Raw genomic sequence first — 18,824 nt, 5'->3', positions numbered from 1 at the left:
ATGGACTGTTGTGAGGACAGCATGGCAACCAATTCCTGTTGTGTTGATTGCCAAGTAATGGAGTTCTTTTGTGATTACTGCATATTGATGGAGTCATTTTGTGATGACTGTATGGCAATAAAGTTCTGTTGTGGTGACTGCATGGTAATCAAGTTCTTTTGTGATTACTGCATGGTGATGGAGTCCTGTTGTAATGACTAAATTGTGATAGAGTTTATATGAGATAACTGGTGATAGATTCCTATTATGTATGGTCATCTGACTTTATGTTGATGGAGTCATGTTGTAATGATTGCATGGTCATCTGGTCATCTAACTTTATGGTGATGGAGTCCTGTTGTGATGACTGCATGGTGATAGAATCTTGTTATGATGACTGCATGTCTATGGAGTTCTGGTGTGTTTACTACAAGGTGATGGAGTCCTATTGTGATGACTGCATGGTGATATAGTCCTGTTGTGTTGACTGCGTGATAATAGAGTCATATTAAATGAGTGCATGGTGATGGAGTCCTATTGCGATGAGTGCAAGGTGATGAAGTCATATAGTGATAACTGCATGGTTATTAAGTCCTATTGTGATGTCTGCATGGTTATATTCCAGTTGTGTTTACTGCATGAAGATAGAGTCATATTGGGTGACTGCATGGTGATGGAGACCTGATGTGATTACTGCATGGTAATGGAGTCCCATTGTGATGACTGGGTGGTAGTAGAGTCCTGTTGTGATAACTGCATGGTGACAAAGTCCTATTAAGATGACTGCATGGTGACGGAGTCCTATTGTGATGACTACATGTGATTGAGTCCTATTGGGATGACTGCATGGTGATGGATACCTTTTGTGATGACTTCATGATGATGGAGTCCTGTTGAGATGACATAATGGTGATAGAGTCAAATAATTATTACTGCATGGTGATTGAGTCCTATTGTGATGACTCCATGTTGATGGAGTCCTGCTGAGATGACTTAATGGTGATGGAGTCCTGTTGTGATGACTGCTTGGTGATGTAGTACTCTTGTGAGAACTGCAAGGTGATGGAGTCCAATAGTGATAACTGCATGGTGATGTAGTTCTATTCTGATGTCTGCATGGTGATGAAGCCTTATTTGGATGACTGCATACTGATGGAGTTCTGTTGTTATGGCCTCATGGTGATGGATTCCTGTTGTAATTACTGCATAGTGATGGAGATCTTTTGTGAGGACAAAATGGTGACAAATTCCTGTTGTGTTGACTGCCTTGTGATGGAGTGCTTTTCTGATTACTGCGGAGTGATGGGAGTCCTTTTGTGATGAGTTCATGGCCATTAAAGTCTGTTATGTAGACTGCATAGAAAAGGAGTTCTTTCGTGATAACTACAAGATGATGGAGTGCTGTAGTTATGACTAAATGGTGATAAGAGATGACTGCATGGTCATAGAGTCAAATTGATATTACTGTATGGGGATAGAGTCCTTTTGTGATGACTGCATGGTTATGGATCCTGTTGTAATTACTGCATGGTGATGGACATCTTTTGTGAGGACAACATGGCAACAAATTTTTGGTGTGTTGACTGCCTTGTTATGGAGAGCTTTTCTGATTACTGCAGAGTGATGTGAGTTGTGATGACTTCATGGCCATAAAGTGCTGTTGCATTGACTGCATGGAAAAGGAGTTCTTTTGTAATTACTTCATGATGATGGAGAATGTAGTTATGACTTAATGGTGATAGAATTCATTTGTGATAACTACGTGGTGATTCATTCCTGTAAGAATGACTTCATGGTGATAAAATGCATTTGTGATTCATGGTGATGGAGTCGTATTGTGATTACTTCTTGATGATGGAGTCTTATTGTGATGACTGCATGTTAATGGAGTCCTTTTGTGATGACTGCATGGTAATAGAGTCCAGTTGTGACGACTTCATGATGATGGAGCCCTATTGAGATTACTTCATGGTGATGGAGTCCTTTTGTGATGACTTCATGATGATGGAGTCCTATTGTGATGACTGCATGTTGATGGAGTCCTTTTGTGATGACTTCATGGTCATAGAGTCCAGTTGTGACGACTTCATGATGATGGAGCCCTATTGTGATTACTTCATGGTGATTGAGTCCTGTTGTGATGACTGCATGGTGATGGAATATTCTTATGACAGCATGGTGAAGGAGTCATATTGTGGTCACTGCAAGGTGATGTAGTCCTCTTGTGATGACGGCATGGTGATGGAGTCCCCTTGTGATTACTTCTTGGTTATGTAGTACTGTTGTGATTACTTCAATGTAATGGAGTCCTATTGTGATAACTGCATGGCATTATCGGTCTGTGGTGATGACTGTATGATGATAAAGTCCATTTGTGGTGACAGCATGGCAATTAAGTCCAGTTGTGATGACTTTATGGTGGTGGAGTCCACTGCATAATGATGGAGTCCTATTGTGATGAATTCATGGTCATGGAGCCACATTTTGATGACTGCATGGTGATGGAGCCCTATTTTGATGACTGCATGGTGATGGAGTTATGTTGTTATGACTGCATGGTGATGGATTCCTATTATGCTGACTGCATGGTGATAAAGCCCTATTTTGATGACTGCATGGTGATGGAGTTATGTTGTTATGATTGTATGAATTCATGGTGATGGATTCCTATTATGCTGAATGCATGGTGATAAAGCCCTATTTTGATGACTGCATAATGATGAAGTTATTTTGTAATGATTGTATGGGGATGGAGTCCTGTTGTGATTACTTCATGGTGATGGAGTCCTGTTGTAATTACTGCATTGAGGAGATCTGTTGTGAGGACTGCATGGCAACTAGGTCCTGTTGTGTTGACTTTCGGTAAAGGAGTGCTTTTGTAATTACTGCATAGTGATGGGGTCATGTTGTAATGACTTCATGGCCATTAAGTTCTACTGTGTTAACTGCATGCGAATGTTGTTCTTTTGTGATTACAGGATGATGATGGAGTACTGTAGTTATGACTTAATGGTAATACGAGTTCATTTGTGATAACTACATGGTAATTGATTCCCATAAAGATGACCGCATGGTAATAAAGTCCATTTGTGATGACTGCATGGTGAGGGATACCCTTTGTGATGACTTCATGATGAAGGAGTCCTGTTGAGATGATTGCATGGTTACAGGGTCAAATTCATATTACTGCGGGGTGATAAGTCCTATTGCGATGACTTGGTGGCAACAAAATCATGTTGTGATGACTGCATGGTGATGGAGTCCTGTTGTGATGACTCATGTAGATGGAGTCCTATTCTGATGACTGCATGGTGATGGAGTCCTATTTTAATGACTGTATGGTGATGGAGTCCTGTTGTGATGACTGCAAGGTGATACACTTCTGTTGTGATGACTGCATTGTGATACACTTCTGTTGTGATGACTGCATTATGATGGACTCCTATTGTCAAAACTGCATGGTGATGGAATCCTATTGTTTTAATTGCATGGTGATGGAGTCCTTTTGTGATGACTGCAAGGTGATACACTTCTGTTGTGATGACTGCATTGTGATACACTTCTGTTGTGATGACTGCATTATAATGGAGTCCTATTGTCAAAACTGCATGTTGATGGAGTCCTGTTGTTTTGACTGCATTGTGATGGAGTCCTATTGTAATGATTGCATGGTGAGGAAGTCCTGTTGTAAAGACTTCATGGCAAAACAGTCCTGTTGTGTTGATTTCATGGTGATGGAGTCTTATTTTGATGACTGCCTTGTGATAGAGCCCTATTTTGATGACTTCATAATGATAAAGTTCTGTTCTTATGACTGCATGGTGATGGAGATCTTTTGTGAGGACAACATGGCGACAAATTCCTGTTATGTTGACTGCCTTGTAACGGAGTGCTTTTCTGGTTACTGCATAGTGATGCCAGTTCTTTTGTGATGACTTCATGGCCATAAAGTTCTGTTGTGTTGACTGCATGTAAAAGGAGTTCTTTTGTGATTACTGCATGATGATGGAGTACTGTAGTTATGATTAAATGGTGATAGAGTTCAGTTGTGATAACTACATGGTGATTGATACCTATAATACTGACTGCATCGTGATAAAGTCCATTTGTAATGACTGCGTGGTGATTGATACCTTTTGTGATTACTTCATGATGATGGAGTCCTGTTGAGATGATTGCATGGTGATAGGGTCAAATTAATATTACTGTATGGTGATAGTCCTATTGTGATGACCGCATGGTGATGGAATCCTTTTGTGATGACTGCATGGTGATGTAGTCCTGTTGTGACGACGGCATGGTGATGGAGTCTTATTGTGGTCACTGCATGGTGATGGAGTTCTATTTTGATGACTGCATGGTGATTGAGTCATTTTGTGATAACTGCATGGTTATGTAGTCCTGTGGTGATGACTGCATTGTGATGGAGTCATATTGTGGTCACTGCATGGTGAAGGGGTCCTATTGTGATGAGTGCATGGTGATGGAGTCCTATTGTGATGACTGCATGGTGAGGGAGTCCTGTTGTGATGACTGCATTGTGATGTAGTCCTGTTGTGATGACAGCATGGTGAGTCATATTGTGGTCACTCCATGGTGATGGATACCTATTGTGATGACTGCATGGTGATGGAGTCCTCTTGTGATGACTGCTTGGTGATGTAGTACTGTTGTGATGACCACAAGGTGATGGAGTCCTATTGTGATAACTGCATGGTGATGGAGTCCTATTGTGATGACTGCATGGTGATGGATACCTCTTGTGATGACTGCTTGGTGATGTAGTACTGTTGTGACAACTGCAAGGTGATGGAGTCCTATTGTGATGACTGCATGGTGATGGAGTCCTCTTGTGATGACTGCTTGGTGATGTAGTACTGTTGTGATGACTGCAAGGTGATGAAGTCCTATTGTGATAACTGCATGGCAATTAAGTTCTATTGTGATTACTGCATGGTGATGACGTCCAGTTGTGGTGACAGCATGGCAATAAAGTCCTGTTGAGATGACTTCACAGTGATGGAATTCTTATGTGAGGACTGCATGATGATGAAGTCCTATTGTGATTACTGCATGGTGATGGAGTCTAATCTGATTAATGCATGGTGAATTAGCCCTATTTTCTTACTACACGGTGATGGAGTTATGTTGTTATGACTTCATGGTGATAGAGTCCTGTTGTCATTATTGCATGGTGATTGAGTCCTGTTGTGATTACTGCATTGTGATGGAGATCTGTTGTGTTGACTGCCTTGTGCTTTTGTAATTTCTGCATTGTGATGGAGTGCTTTTGTGATGACTGCATAGTGATTAATTTCTGTTGTGTTGACTGCATGAAAATTACGTTCTTTTGTGATTACTGCATGGTGATGGAGTACTGTTGTTATGTCTTGATGATAATAGAGTTCATTTGTGATAACAACATAGTGATTGATTCCTATAATGATGACTGCATGATGATAAAGTCCATGTGTGATGACTGCATGGTGATGGATACTTTTTGTGATGACTTCATGATGATGGTGCCCTGTTGAGATGACTTCATGGTGATAGTCAAATTGTTATTACTGCATAGTGATGGAGTCCTGTTGTGATGACTTCATGGTGATTGAGTCCTGTTGTGAAGGCTGCACTGTGATGTGGTCCTGTTGTGATGACTGCATGGTGTTGGAGTCCTGTTATGATTACTGCATGGTGATCCAGTTCTGTTGTGATGATTGCATGGCATGGAGTCCAGCTGTGATGACTGTATGGTGATGGGAGTCCTGTTATTATGACTGCATGGTGATGGAGTCATATTGTGGTCATTCCAAAGTGATGGAGTCCTTTTGTGATGACTGCACAGTGATGGTGTCCTGTTGTGATGACTGCTTGGTGATGAAGCACTGTTGTGATGACTGTGAGGTGAGGGAGTCCTATGATGATAACTGTATGTTGATAGAGTCATATAGTGATTGCTACATGTCATTAACTTCTAGATGTTGTTAAAGTCCTGTGATGATGACTGCATGGTGAAGAAGTCCAGTTGTGTTGACTGCATGGCAATAAAGTCCAATTATGCTGACTGCATGGTGAGCAAGTCCTATTGAGATGACTGCATGGGAATGGGGATGGAGTCCTGTATTTTTGACTGCATGGGAATGGAGTTCTATTGTGATGACTGCATGGTGATACACTTGAGACTGCATGGTGATGGAGTTCTTTTGTGAGGACTGCATGGTGATGGAGTCCTAATATGCTGGTCAGCAAGTGCTATTGAGATGACTGCATGGTGAAATTAATCCGGTTGTGATGACTGCATGGTGATGGAGTCCTGTTTTGAAGAGAGCATGGCGATGGAGTCCTATTGTTATGACTGCATGGTGATGGAGTCATGTTGTGATAACTGCATGGTGGTGGAGTCATGTTGTGATTACTGCATGGTGATGTAGATCTGTTGTGAGGACTGCATGATGACAGTGTCCTGTTGTGTTGACTGCCTGGTAATGGAATGCCTTTGTGATTACTGCATAGTGATGGAGTCCTTTTGTGATGACTGCATGGCAATCAAGGTCTGTTGTGTTGACTGCAAGAAAATGGTGATGAGGTCCAGTTGTGGTGACTGCATGGGAATAAAGTCCTGTTGTGATGACTACACAGTGATGGAGTCCTTTTGTGATAACTGCATGGTGATGGAGTCCTATTCTGATGACTGCATGGTGATGAAGTCTGGTTGTGATAACTGCATGGTAATGGAGTTCTGTTGGTGATGAAGTCATGTTGTGATGACTGCATGGTGATGAAGTCATGTTGTGATGACTGCATGGTGATGAAGTCATGTTGTGATGACTGCATGGTGATGAAGTCATGTTGTGATGACTGCATGGTGATGATGTCCTTTGCTGATGACTACATGGTGATAAAGTCTAGTTGTGATAACTGCATGGTGTTGGAGTTCCGTTGTGATTTATGCTTGGTGATGACGTCATGTTGTGATAACTGCATGGTGATGAAGTCCTTTTGTTACAATTGCATGGTGATGAATTCCTACTGTGATGACTTCATGGTGATGGAGTCATATTGTGATGACTTCATGGTGATGGAGTCTTTTTGTGACTACTGCATGGTGATGGAGTCATATTGTGATAACTGCATGGTAATTGAGACCTATTGTGATAACTTCATGATGATAAAGATTGATTGAGATGGCTGTTTGTTGATTAAGTATTATATGATGACTGCATTGTGAAGGTGTCCTGTGGTGATGACTGAATGTCGACGGATTCCTGTTGTGATGGCGGCATGATGATGGAGTCTTGTTGTGATGACTGCATGATGAAGGTGTCCTGTTGTGATGACTGAATGGTGACAAAAAAATTCCTGTTGTGATGGCGGCATGGTGATTGAGTTTTGCTGTGATGACAGCATGGTGATGGAGTTCTATTTTGATTACATCATGGTGATTTAGTTCTGTTTTGATGACAACATTGTGATAGATAAGGTTCTTATACTGTTATATTTTATAGGTTTACTGGTATGTTTATTATGTTCAAATCACTTTACAAATCAGATTGGATAAACATAAATAATTGCCCATTTTGCCCTACAGTACTTGCCTGATTTTAAGATTTTTTTTTTGCTAGCAGTGCCAATATTAACCAATTGACCCACAGGCATGGCCAGTTTGAATAGCAAGGGCATGATCTGAATACACTTTGTACAGTACCATTACAGGACGTAACTTATGCAATATAATTAATAAAAATTGTTTAGATATGAATAAGTTGACCCCAAAGATTCAACACAATTCGTATACCGAATGCATTTTGTTAAAACGTAAAATGCCATATGATGTTGTTTGAATAAAAAGTTGAAGAACGCTTCAAGACGGACAAAACACCACCACAAAATTTCAGCCAGAGCATGGTATGCACATGTGAATTTTAAAAAAGTTCGCAATGTTTTGAAATCTCAAACTGGCCAAACATGGTTAATCACAGGCTTAGGAAAAAAAATCTTCACATCTACAAACATGCAACATACTTAACATTGTGGATGTCATCTCAATTGCATATGTTCCTCCCCCCTCTGCTTTTCTAAGGGCTTGGGACCTTCAAGCTTGTCTTGCTACTCACTGCTGGAGCTGGTGTCCTTGTCAAGCTTGGCACCATTAGGAGGCTTTACTGGATGGCCTGGATGAAAGTTAATCAGTACACATGAAGAACTGAAATAGATCTGGACTGGGGAAGAAAATGTGTGCCTTTCATTTTAAATGTTGTAATTTTTTTTAATAAAACAAACATTTTATAGAATTGTAAAGCCTCATTGCCAAATATCAAAATAGTGGCCATCACTGTGAGTCAATTAAGACTAACATTCGTTATTGTGAAAATATTATAGATATACAAACTGTGATCTTCAGAATGATCTTTATGAATAACAAGCAAGCATACACACAAAATTTCATTAGCATACATAAATAAGAACATGTAAATTTACTGCCTTTTTAGGTCTTAGTACCAAAGAGGATACTGTTATCTCAAATTTATACCTTTAATTGAGTATACATTTTTCAAAAACTCTTCAAACAAACTTTAAAGTTACATTTACTTATTACCACCTTTTTGACCTAAGTGATAATGCCAACATTTCAAACAAGAGGGCCATGGTGGCCCTGTATCGCTCCACTGTTTTTTATGCGAAAAAAGCATGCAATGCGCATGGGTTGAAATGTACTCAAGCATGTGACTTTCTCTTTCTATCCCTCGTCCCACTGGGCGCTTAAAGTTGGAAGGGTGAGCATTTTTTATATATGGAAAACGTTACTACGGTGTTAACTAAACAGACTAAAAAGTCCGGGAATTGTCGCACAGGTCCTTTGCTTATAACGTAGGTACATTAATAAAAGATATTGTCGTTCTTTCTATTTCACATATTTTTAGATGCTGAAGATCAAATCTACGCATATTCTACAAGATTATTGAAAGTTCCTTCATTCAATCATGAATCTTTTTCCAAATTCCAAAAAGTGTTTGTAGGTTTCAAAGTTTCTGTTACTTATATAGTTCATGACATATGCAAAATACCTAATGACGTAGATCACCTGAACTTTACTTTATTCTTGAGGCATTAGTGAGTGTAGCAGGATTGTTAACGTGGTGAAGAAATTGTTTATTGTACAAAGAAGATATTTGCCTGAGGAAACATAAAGTTACGAGTTTTTCAGGTTCATGAGGTGCCGAAAGGCAGTAGGAATGATAACATTGTAGAGGTTGTTTGTTAAACAAAGTAAATGTTTATGAGACAAAAAATTGAATTATAATTCATCAAGATGTTGCGATCATGGCAACACTACTTGCATATGGCGTGAGGTTTAAAGAGAAATCATGACAAACAATTAGCTTGACCTAACTTTCCTTTACTTTTTCCATCTGACATTGGTTACCTGTCATGTTTGTTTTTGAAAAATACTAGGATTGCCATATATTGAGATAAGGTATCTGACCTATTCTCTGATAGGTTGCTAGTAATAGACTTAGCGACAGTCATGTGACACAAATGTGACCCCTGGTGCATTGCCAGTTTGTGACCCCTGTGTGCAAATGTGACCCCTGTGTGCAAATGTGTGCCAGTTTTCGACCAATCTGCATGATTTCAACAAACTTTATAGAGGACTACCACCTGATGAAAAATACTGAGCAACAAAGCTCTGGTTGGACGAATGTGAGAGTGCCAATAGTCTATATTAACAAGAAACATGGCAATGACACAAAACCACGTTTTCAATATTTAAATTTAATTAAAAAATTGTTCAATCCCAAACATGGTCTACATGTAAGCTACATATAAATTTTCTGCCTTGTTCTTCCATACAAACTAAAGCAGAAAACTTATTTTTTTATTTTAAGTAACAGTGACTTTGACCTGAATCCAAATGGTCCCAAAGGAAATGCTAATCCCGGTCTGCATGTAAGATACCAGCATACAACATACAAAATATCATAACAATATCTTAATAAAAATCAAGCTAGTAGTTACAGGGGAGATTTGTTTCTTTAAATGTTGTATCTATTGGTGCTCTGGTAACCATAATAGGCACTTGATTGGAACTCATTGAAAATTTCCCACCTGAGCAACATATCTCTGAATTTCTATCAAATTTGGAGGTTTATGAGAAAAAGACGGAAAACAATCTACAGATACATTGATGCAACCACATACAGAAATCACGGTATCCCAATAGCTAACCATGAACATGCTGTGCATGGTTGAACAAAGAAGGAACATGAAACAAACAGTAAACTACTTTACAATACAGTTTTTATAGGATAACTACATAACTACACTACAAAACCTACACTACATCTTTTTTTTTGTATTTTTGTGTTTTTTTTACTTTTTTTGGCGAAGCGTTGCTTCATATATATTTTTTGTACTTTTTTTGGTGAAGCATGTGCTTCATTTTTCTTTTTTTGTAAATAATAAAAACCATACTTATCCTCCACCCATACTTGTTTACTGGAACAAGTGTCTGAACCTTGGGTGGTTCTTGTTAATGTGAATCTTGGCTGCTGGAGCAGCCTCATTCTCATTTTCCTCCAGTGGCCATTTCCTAGCAACCGTACACCTTCCAGAGGGTTGTGGGTAAGAGCTGGGGCCCCATCTGGCAACCGGTGAAGGGCCAGGTATAATCCTCTGGACAGGGGTGGTCCAGGCACTCACAGATGACTGCAGTGCAGGCTGGGTTGGCATGACAACTGGTCTATCAACCACACTAGACTGGAGGCAGTGCTTGGGGGCACACCAATGGACTTGCTGCTTAGCAACCACACTGGACTGCATCAATGGATTAGATGCAGACCCAGGTTTTGTCAAAGGAATCTGACCTAAAACATGCAATTTTCATATTTATGAAAAGAAATATTAAACTTAATGTTTATAAAATGGAAAAATATATGGCAGGCAAACATTAAATATTTAATAAAAGATAGAATAGTTTGTTTAGTATTTTACATAATAAGTGCATAAACAATAGGTGCCCCTGTACACATTTCTGGCTTGCACACTAATAGTGGTTTTCGTTTGCATCAACCTACAGAGTACAGTCATTGTTTAAACACTGATAACCAAATAATTCACATAGATTTCACAATAATTTTTTTTTGTATCTACCATGTAATAGAATACTTAACTATGAATTCTTACTACTACTAGCCTCTCTCTCCCACTGGTCCATCTGCCTCTGCATTGCAGCACTCACACTTAAAGGGGAGAAAGCATTGGATTCACGTCATTGTACATGTGTAAGGGAGATAATCATGAATAATACAGCAGCAGGCACACTGAAAGGGGAGGGAATCATTTGATTCACACCACGTATACCAGAGTGTAAATTATGTTATATACATTAGAACTCACACAGGAAGGGTAGGTAATTATTTCATTTAAAATCATAAACCCATGATTATATTGCAGATCCATTAAAATGGATTCTGGAATTCATCCCAGTCAAGCAAGAAGCATAGCATTTTGGACTAAATTATGGTTCTGATGATGGTAGCCTTCATATATTATTTGATTCATTTGACATATGTAAGGGAGATAATCATGAATAATACAGCATCTGGCACACTGAAAGAGGAGAGAATCATTTGATTCACACCACAGATCGAGGGCTGCCTGCAAGACTGTCTTAACTGCATATTTTTACAAAATTGACTTTTTTGCATTTTTATACCTGTTAGCATGTTTTACATCACTACAAGAAAAAGTTTTGCTTTATTCTGAAAGCAAATAGTGTATATGTCTATAATGCAATATAGTCTTATCTCATTCTGAAAATAAAAATTCCTGCAATACAGTAGTAAGTCAACTTACTGCATTATTGCACAGACATTTTATTGATCTTCATGGTATTTGTTCTTGCAATACAGTCTCAAGTCAACTCAATGTGATGTCATAATGTTGATGACATCATCAGTTTATCTTGAAAAATGGTTTAAAAGGTTTTGTACAACATCTTGATTTATTTTCAAACTCATACATTTCATATTATACTTACAAGATCAGATTTTTGATGCACCTTTTTAAAACCATGCCAAAGTTAAGACTATTATATTATTATTACGTTTTTTTCTTTAATTTAATACTTTTTTATAATACTAGATTATATATGAGATTTAAGCATCACTTAATCTAAAATTATTAATTGTGAAGGTATAAAAGCATTGGTTCTTTTGCACATATAAAAATATAAATTGGTTACACAAGTACGCTGGGAATGTCCCAAACCACCACACGTAAGACACGATATGTCCCGCCATTACTCTCCCCAATTGGAGCCATTTCATCTCGCTTCGATCCCTAAGGAAATTTGAACATTGGTTCCCAATATGGTAACCATTGTTTCGCCTGTTTCCGGCTCCAATTTTGTTAGCATTAGGACCAGGACCAGTCCACGTTCAAAGACCGTCACAAGGATCAACACCCAAACTTCCAAAAGAGTTGGACAATAGCTCCACAGCATCCAGCAGCTGCTCAACCACCTGGGTTAATTTGTCGACCTCCATACCACTGACCACATCTGGAGTGGGTGCCTTTTTCACCTTGTGAACCCACCTCGATTCTTCTTGCTCATCCTCTTGGGGATCCATTGGAGCCGCTGCGCAAGCGGACTGAACATGGCTATATATTTTCATCCTATGGTGCATTGCATCCACCATCGATGTGGGTAACTGCATGCTTGTCGACCTCCTTGTCAAGCAAACCCTGAAAAAACTTCGCCACTGCCTGCTCAGCGGCGTATGTGTAGGGCATATCACGACACAAAGTGGTTGACAGCGTTAGCGCCCGATCTGACCGATCGTCTAGGGACTCGCCTACTTCCTAATGGGCAACATGGAACCCTTCCACAGTGACAGGTAGCTCCCTGGCGCCAAAGCGCTCCTGCAGCCGCTGAATAAGCTCATCGTACGGTACCGTCCCTCTCCGTTCATTGAGCAATGCCTAAAAGTCAACCGCCTTTGTAACCTGTGAGGCACCAGCCCAGACAGTCAGCCTATCGCTTCCAACCAGCCATTAATCTTGGCGTACCGCTCAAGTTTTGCTTTAAATTAGGGATGGCAAAACTATTTTAATAATCGAATAGAATATTCGATTGAATCGTCAGTATTCCAATGACAGAGTTGGCATTCGAGTATTCGCAAGTTTACTATTTCAATCGATTTTGTGCTTTTTAATTAATTACCCGCAAGTTGCTTACTAATTACAACAACAATTACAACTAATTGCCAACCGAAATCAAAAGGGATTAACATGTTTGATAAGACGCTTGTCGTGTCAAGCTCATAACGTGCTATTATCAGCATCAATTGTGCAGTCGCAATATACACACCCAAAGAAAGGGCGTCAACTTGTTTGTCAATTTGCTGCCAATTAGGGCCTTAAAATGACTAGCGAACAATAGTAAAAATGATGTGATCACAGTTTGAACAGTCATTAAATGTTTTAAGTAGTCAAAGTTGACAAATGATTTAAATGTGTGTTTGAACAAAAAATATGCAGTCATCGCTAAAATTATTTGCGATGAATTTTGCATTACCCTTTGAAATGATACTTTTTATACACACAGACATGTTATCGCCATTATTAAATTTATGGAAAATTCAAATGTAAATGATTACAATTCTATGACTTGTTTTCATGCTTTTATTTGTATCCCATTTGAGTGTCGGTCATATATTCAGTTCACAACAATAAGATTACTCTATAGCAAAGATAACAAAAGCAACAACCTTCTAAGTAATCGGCAAATGGTTATAATCAGGGACTAATGCAAACAATTTGAATACGTCCCTGTTATACATTGCAGAAAACAGAAGGTAATACATTCCAACTGTTTAATGCGAATATTCGAATATTCTATTGAATGGATGTGCGAGTATTCGAATACCGATATAGGTATTCCATGATATCGCTACTTTAAATACAAACCAATTGCTCTTCACATCATATAGCCCGAGATTTTGGCAGCCTTGTCAGGACATCCCGGTCCCACTTGGTAAGGGTGTTACTCAGAACAGGAAGATTGTTAGGGACAGGGTGGGGGTGCGTCGCCTCCATGGGAGTTTCACTGGATATCGCCTGCACTTCGTGACCGTCAACCGCGCTCTGGTGGGTACCTGACAAATGGGCCGTGGAAGGGGCCTCTAATGAAACAGAAACAGGACTACATGGACTAGATGGTACTCTCTACCGAGCCTTTCCAAGGGCAAACCTAGCGACTTGAGCGGGATGAGGACGCTTGATGCGACATCAGCAACATCAAACAGTATCGGCATGCCTGTTACCACCACATGGTCCGGCTGCAACAACCGACGCTTGGGGAACAAAGGCTTTACAAACTGCTATCATAGCTGGTCAACTCCTGCTGGCTGTTACCAGTGGGATTCCGATAACTAGACACCTCACAGCTGTTTACTGCGGTGCTATCAAAGCTGGACAACTCCTGCTGGCTGTTACCAGTGGGATTCCGATAACTAGACACCTAACGGCTGTTTACTGTGGTGCTATCATAGCTGGACAACTCCTGCTGGCTGTAACAAGTGGGATTCTGATAACTAGACATCTCACGGTTAGTTACCGCGGTGCTATCATAGCTGGACAACTCCTGTTACTGTAAACGTATAGAAGTTCGTCGGTATGAAATTTCGTGGTTTAATAAAAAACAACAAATTCGTTGACACGTAATTTCGTGGATTTCAAATTCTCGGGGAAGATTGACAGTCATAATAACTTAAATTAAAATCAAATTAAACAACCAGAGTAATAACGTAGAATAATGTGCTAATGTGTGCTGACACCAATGCTTGTGATTAATGTGCACTGAAGCATGAACGTGTTGCCGATAATTGTCGATAAGAGCGAAATCGGTCCCCTAGTAGTAATAATTGAGTAATAAGGTCCCCAAAATACAGGTGTGAAAACCGTTATGTCTCTTTTAACTTTAATTGGCACTAATTGACATATGTGATAAATCTGCTAACTGTTAATTTGACGACGTCACGTAAAAGAGAAGAATCGTTGATGTACAGTTTAAATTCCGTGTTTGATTTAGAAAGTATTATTACCCAAACACTTATCAAGAAAACAACGTATTGTATTACCTAGCATATCGCAATCAAATATCTCAGATAACCGAAAACAGTAGAGAATGTCGGCAATGACATTCCGAAAGGACCGATTTCGGATAAAAAATGTAAAAATAATCGTTGGTACTTGAATTCGTGGTTCAGCGGAACAACGAAATCCACGAAAATTAGTACCACACGAAATTTAATGGTTTTACAGTAGCTGTTACCAGTGGGATTCCGATAAATAGACACCTCACGGTTGGTAACCACGGTACTACCATAGCTGGACAAGTCCTGCTGGCTGTAACCAGGGGGATTCTAATAACCAGACACCTCTCGGTTGGTTGCCTTGGTGCTTCCATAGCTGGACAACTCCTGCTGGCTGTTGCCAGGGGGATTCCAATAACTAGACACCTCACGGTTGGTTACTGCGGTGCTATCATAGCTTGACAACTCCTACTGGCTGTTACCAGTGGGATTCCGATAAATAGACACCTCACTGTTGGTTACTGCGGTGCTATCAACCGGAACCACGTGGCCGGTGGTCAGGATGACCACCACTCGTGTCCATTTTGCTGACGTCCTGTTCAGCGGCCGTCATGGGGCCTACTGCAGCCGTCTCCTGGTTGGCCTTATGGTTGTCTAAAGGTGTATTTGATAATTATCTATTGTAACCCCACCAGTAACTAAAATCTGTCATATTTTAGCATGGAAATATTATACAGAATGATACTTACGTTAATGTATGAATAATACTAACAATTATTCACCAGTGTGTTCTAATGGATAACAATAAACTAGAATACAATCATGAATTTGCATAAGTTCTGTTGATTTTTATCTACAAACCTGTCAACTATACTTGCTGTTAAGTTGCTTATTGACAAGAACAATGTCTTGTTATATAAATGCTACATACATTAGACATTATTATTCTAATTTGAATAATACTTTAAACATTGTTCAGAAATTAGTTTTATTGTTATTTCTTAATTATTGTTTAACTTGATCAGGTATGTCTGACATAGTAAAAAAATATAGGTTTTAGTTCTTACAGAATCTCTGAGAACTACATCAGTTAATAAGTATATAATTTTAAAATGGAGTTATAAATGTTATATTTTCTAACATTAACAAAAAATGAAAAATTATTATACAAAAGATTTGCCTGCTGTCAGTTACTATTGTTATTTTATCAGTTTAAATTCTATCTAATGTGTGCACTGAATTATTGAAATTACTGGAAACTTAGATTTTATAATACAAAATGAAGCAAATCATGATATATTTAAGATATGAAATGTTTTTGCCTATCTATTAAGATAATAAGGTTAATGATAATCAATTTGCAGTATTTTCCATGTTTATGTACTCTTGAATCAGGGAATTTGTATAAAAATATTGACAATACCATTCAACTTTGTTAAATTTATCACACCAAATGCCAAATATATGCAAATATGCATATTTTTAGAGTAACATGTGTTGGAAAAGTAAAAAAATAAAAAAGTTCCCTTTTTAAGAATGTTAATGTTATTTCTAGAACCCTTACTTTTGTATTGCAGAGAAAAAAAAGTATTGCTTACCATTAATATTTCCTGCAATACTGTAGTAACTTGACTTACTACAGTATTGCAGGGAATTCAAAATCCCAAACATGTCCAATTTCAGCGCAAGAGTGTAGTAAGTCAAATAATTCTACAAAGTTATTTTATTTTTTAAGATATCGAGGGCTGCCCGCAAGACTGTCTTAACTGCCTTTTTTGAAATTTTACAGGAGAAGCAAAAAACAGCACATTTTCTCTATTCTTATTGTTAACAACAAAATATTTCACATTTTATTAAAGAATGGAGAAACAAACATATTTCATTTAATCAAGAAAATATATCTTTATAAAAATAATAACTTTGTACATTTAATTGACTTACTACTCTCTTGCGCTGAAATTGGACATGTTCGGGATTTTGAATTCCCTGCAATACTGTTGTAAGTCAACTTACTACAGTATTGCAGGAAATATTAATGGTAAGCAATACTTTTTTTTCTCTGCAATACAAAAGTAAGGGTTATAGAAATAACATTAACATTCTTAAAAAGGGAACTTTTCTATTTTTTTACTTTTTCAACACATGTTACACTAGAAATTTGCATATTTGCATATATTTGGCATTTGGTGTGAACAATTTAACAAAGTTGAATGGTATTGTCAATATTTTTATACACATTCCCTGATCAAAGAGTTCATAAACATGGAAAATACTGCAAATTGATTATCATTAACCTTATTTTCTTTATAGATAGGCAAAACATTACATTTCTTAAATATTTCATGATTTGCTCCATTTTGTATTATAAAATCATAAGTTTCCAGTTATTTCAATAATTCAGTGCACACATAAGATAGAACTTGAACCAATAAAATAACAATCGTAACTGACAGCAGGCAAATTGTTTTGTATAATAATCTTTATGCCCTCAGAAGGAGGGCATATAGTGATCGGACTGTCTGTCTGTCCGTCTGTCGTCACACTTTGTGTTTAGGTTTTGAAAAATGCTCATAACTTCTATGTCGCTTCAGATAGCAATTTCATATTTGGCATGTATGTGTATAATGGACAAGGCCTTTCCATATGCACACAAATTTTGACCCCTGGGACCTTGACCTTGAACTTAGGGTCTGCGTTTAGGTTTCGAAATCTGTGTGTAGGTTTTGAAAAAACTTCTATCAAGCGTTTATAAGGGGCATAAGTCATCCTATGGTGACAGCTCTTGTTCATTTTATGTTAATGTCAGAAAATGTAACATTTATTTCTCCATTTTAATGTTATATAATTATTAATTGATAAAGTTTTCAGTAAGAACTACCTCTATTTTTTGCTGTGTCAGACATACCTTATCAAGTTAAACAATAATTAAGAAATAACAATAAAACAAATTTCTGAACAAAGTTTAAAGTATCATTCAAATTAGAATAATAATGTCTAATGTATGTAGCATTTATAAACCAAGACATTGTTCTTGTCCATTTTAACAACTTAACAGCAAGTATAGTTGACAGGTCTGTTGATACAAATACTAGTAAACAGCACTTATGCAAATTCATTATGGCATTCTAGTTTATTGTTGTGCATTAGAACATACTGGTGAATAAAAATAAGTATTATTCATACATGAACGTCAGTATCATTCTGTATAATATTGCCATGCTAAAATATGACCTATTTGAGTTACTGGTGGGATAACAATACAATAATTATCAATTACACCTTTAGACAACCATAAGGCCGACCAGGAGGCGGCTGCAGTAGGTCCCAGTGCAGCCGCTGATAAGGACGTCAGCAAAATGGACACGAGTGATGAGGTCATCCCGACCGCCGGCCATGTGTGTCCGGTTTATAGCACCACGGTAACCAACCTTGAGGTTTCTAGTTATCGGAATCCCACTGGTAACAGCCAGCAGGAGTTGTCCAGCTATGATAGCACCGCTGTAACCAACCGTGAGGTGTCTAGTTATCGGAATCCCACTGGTAACAGCCAGCAGGAGTGGTCCAGCTATGGAAGCACCGATGTAACCAACAGTGAGGTGTCTATTTATTGGAATCCCACTGGTAACAGCCAGCAGGAGTTGTCAAGCTATGATAGAAGCGCTGTTACCAACTGTGAGGTGTCTAATTATCGGAATCCCACTGGTAACAGCCAGCAGGAGTTGTCCAGCCATGATAGCACCCCAGTAA

The 18,824-nt window shown here is 38.5% G+C and overlaps 1 protein-coding gene across 15 annotated transcripts in view; it reads right to left on the bottom strand.

Moving 5' to 3' along the window:
* LOC127844105 (histidine-rich glycoprotein-like) overlaps positions 1-18,824 on the bottom strand; it is a 61,711-nt gene that overhangs the window by 30,565 nt on the left and 12,322 nt on the right. For 10 of the 15 annotated variants that reach the window (XM_052374102.1, XM_052374100.1, XM_052374101.1 and 7 more), the window contains exon 1: positions 8,002-10,477. In XM_052374102.1, coding sequence (XP_052230062.1) covers positions 8,002-8,020 — 19 coding nt within the window. In that variant the 5' untranslated portion in view covers positions 8,021-10,477. Of the gene's footprint in view, positions 1-8,001; positions 10,845-11,163; positions 11,220-18,824 lie in introns of those variants that run through there. The other 5 variants (XM_052374110.1, XM_052374112.1, XM_052374111.1 and 2 more) reach the window with 1 other exon arrangement.

The sequence above is a fragment of the Dreissena polymorpha genome, chromosome 9, assembly GCF_020536995.1.
Source record: "Dreissena polymorpha isolate Duluth1 chromosome 9, UMN_Dpol_1.0, whole genome shotgun sequence".
In the NCBI taxonomy this organism is placed as follows: domain Eukaryota; kingdom Metazoa; phylum Mollusca; class Bivalvia; order Myida; family Dreissenidae; genus Dreissena; species Dreissena polymorpha.
Note: the sequence above shows the minus strand (reverse complement) of the source record. Positions and strands in the feature narration are given on the sequence as shown.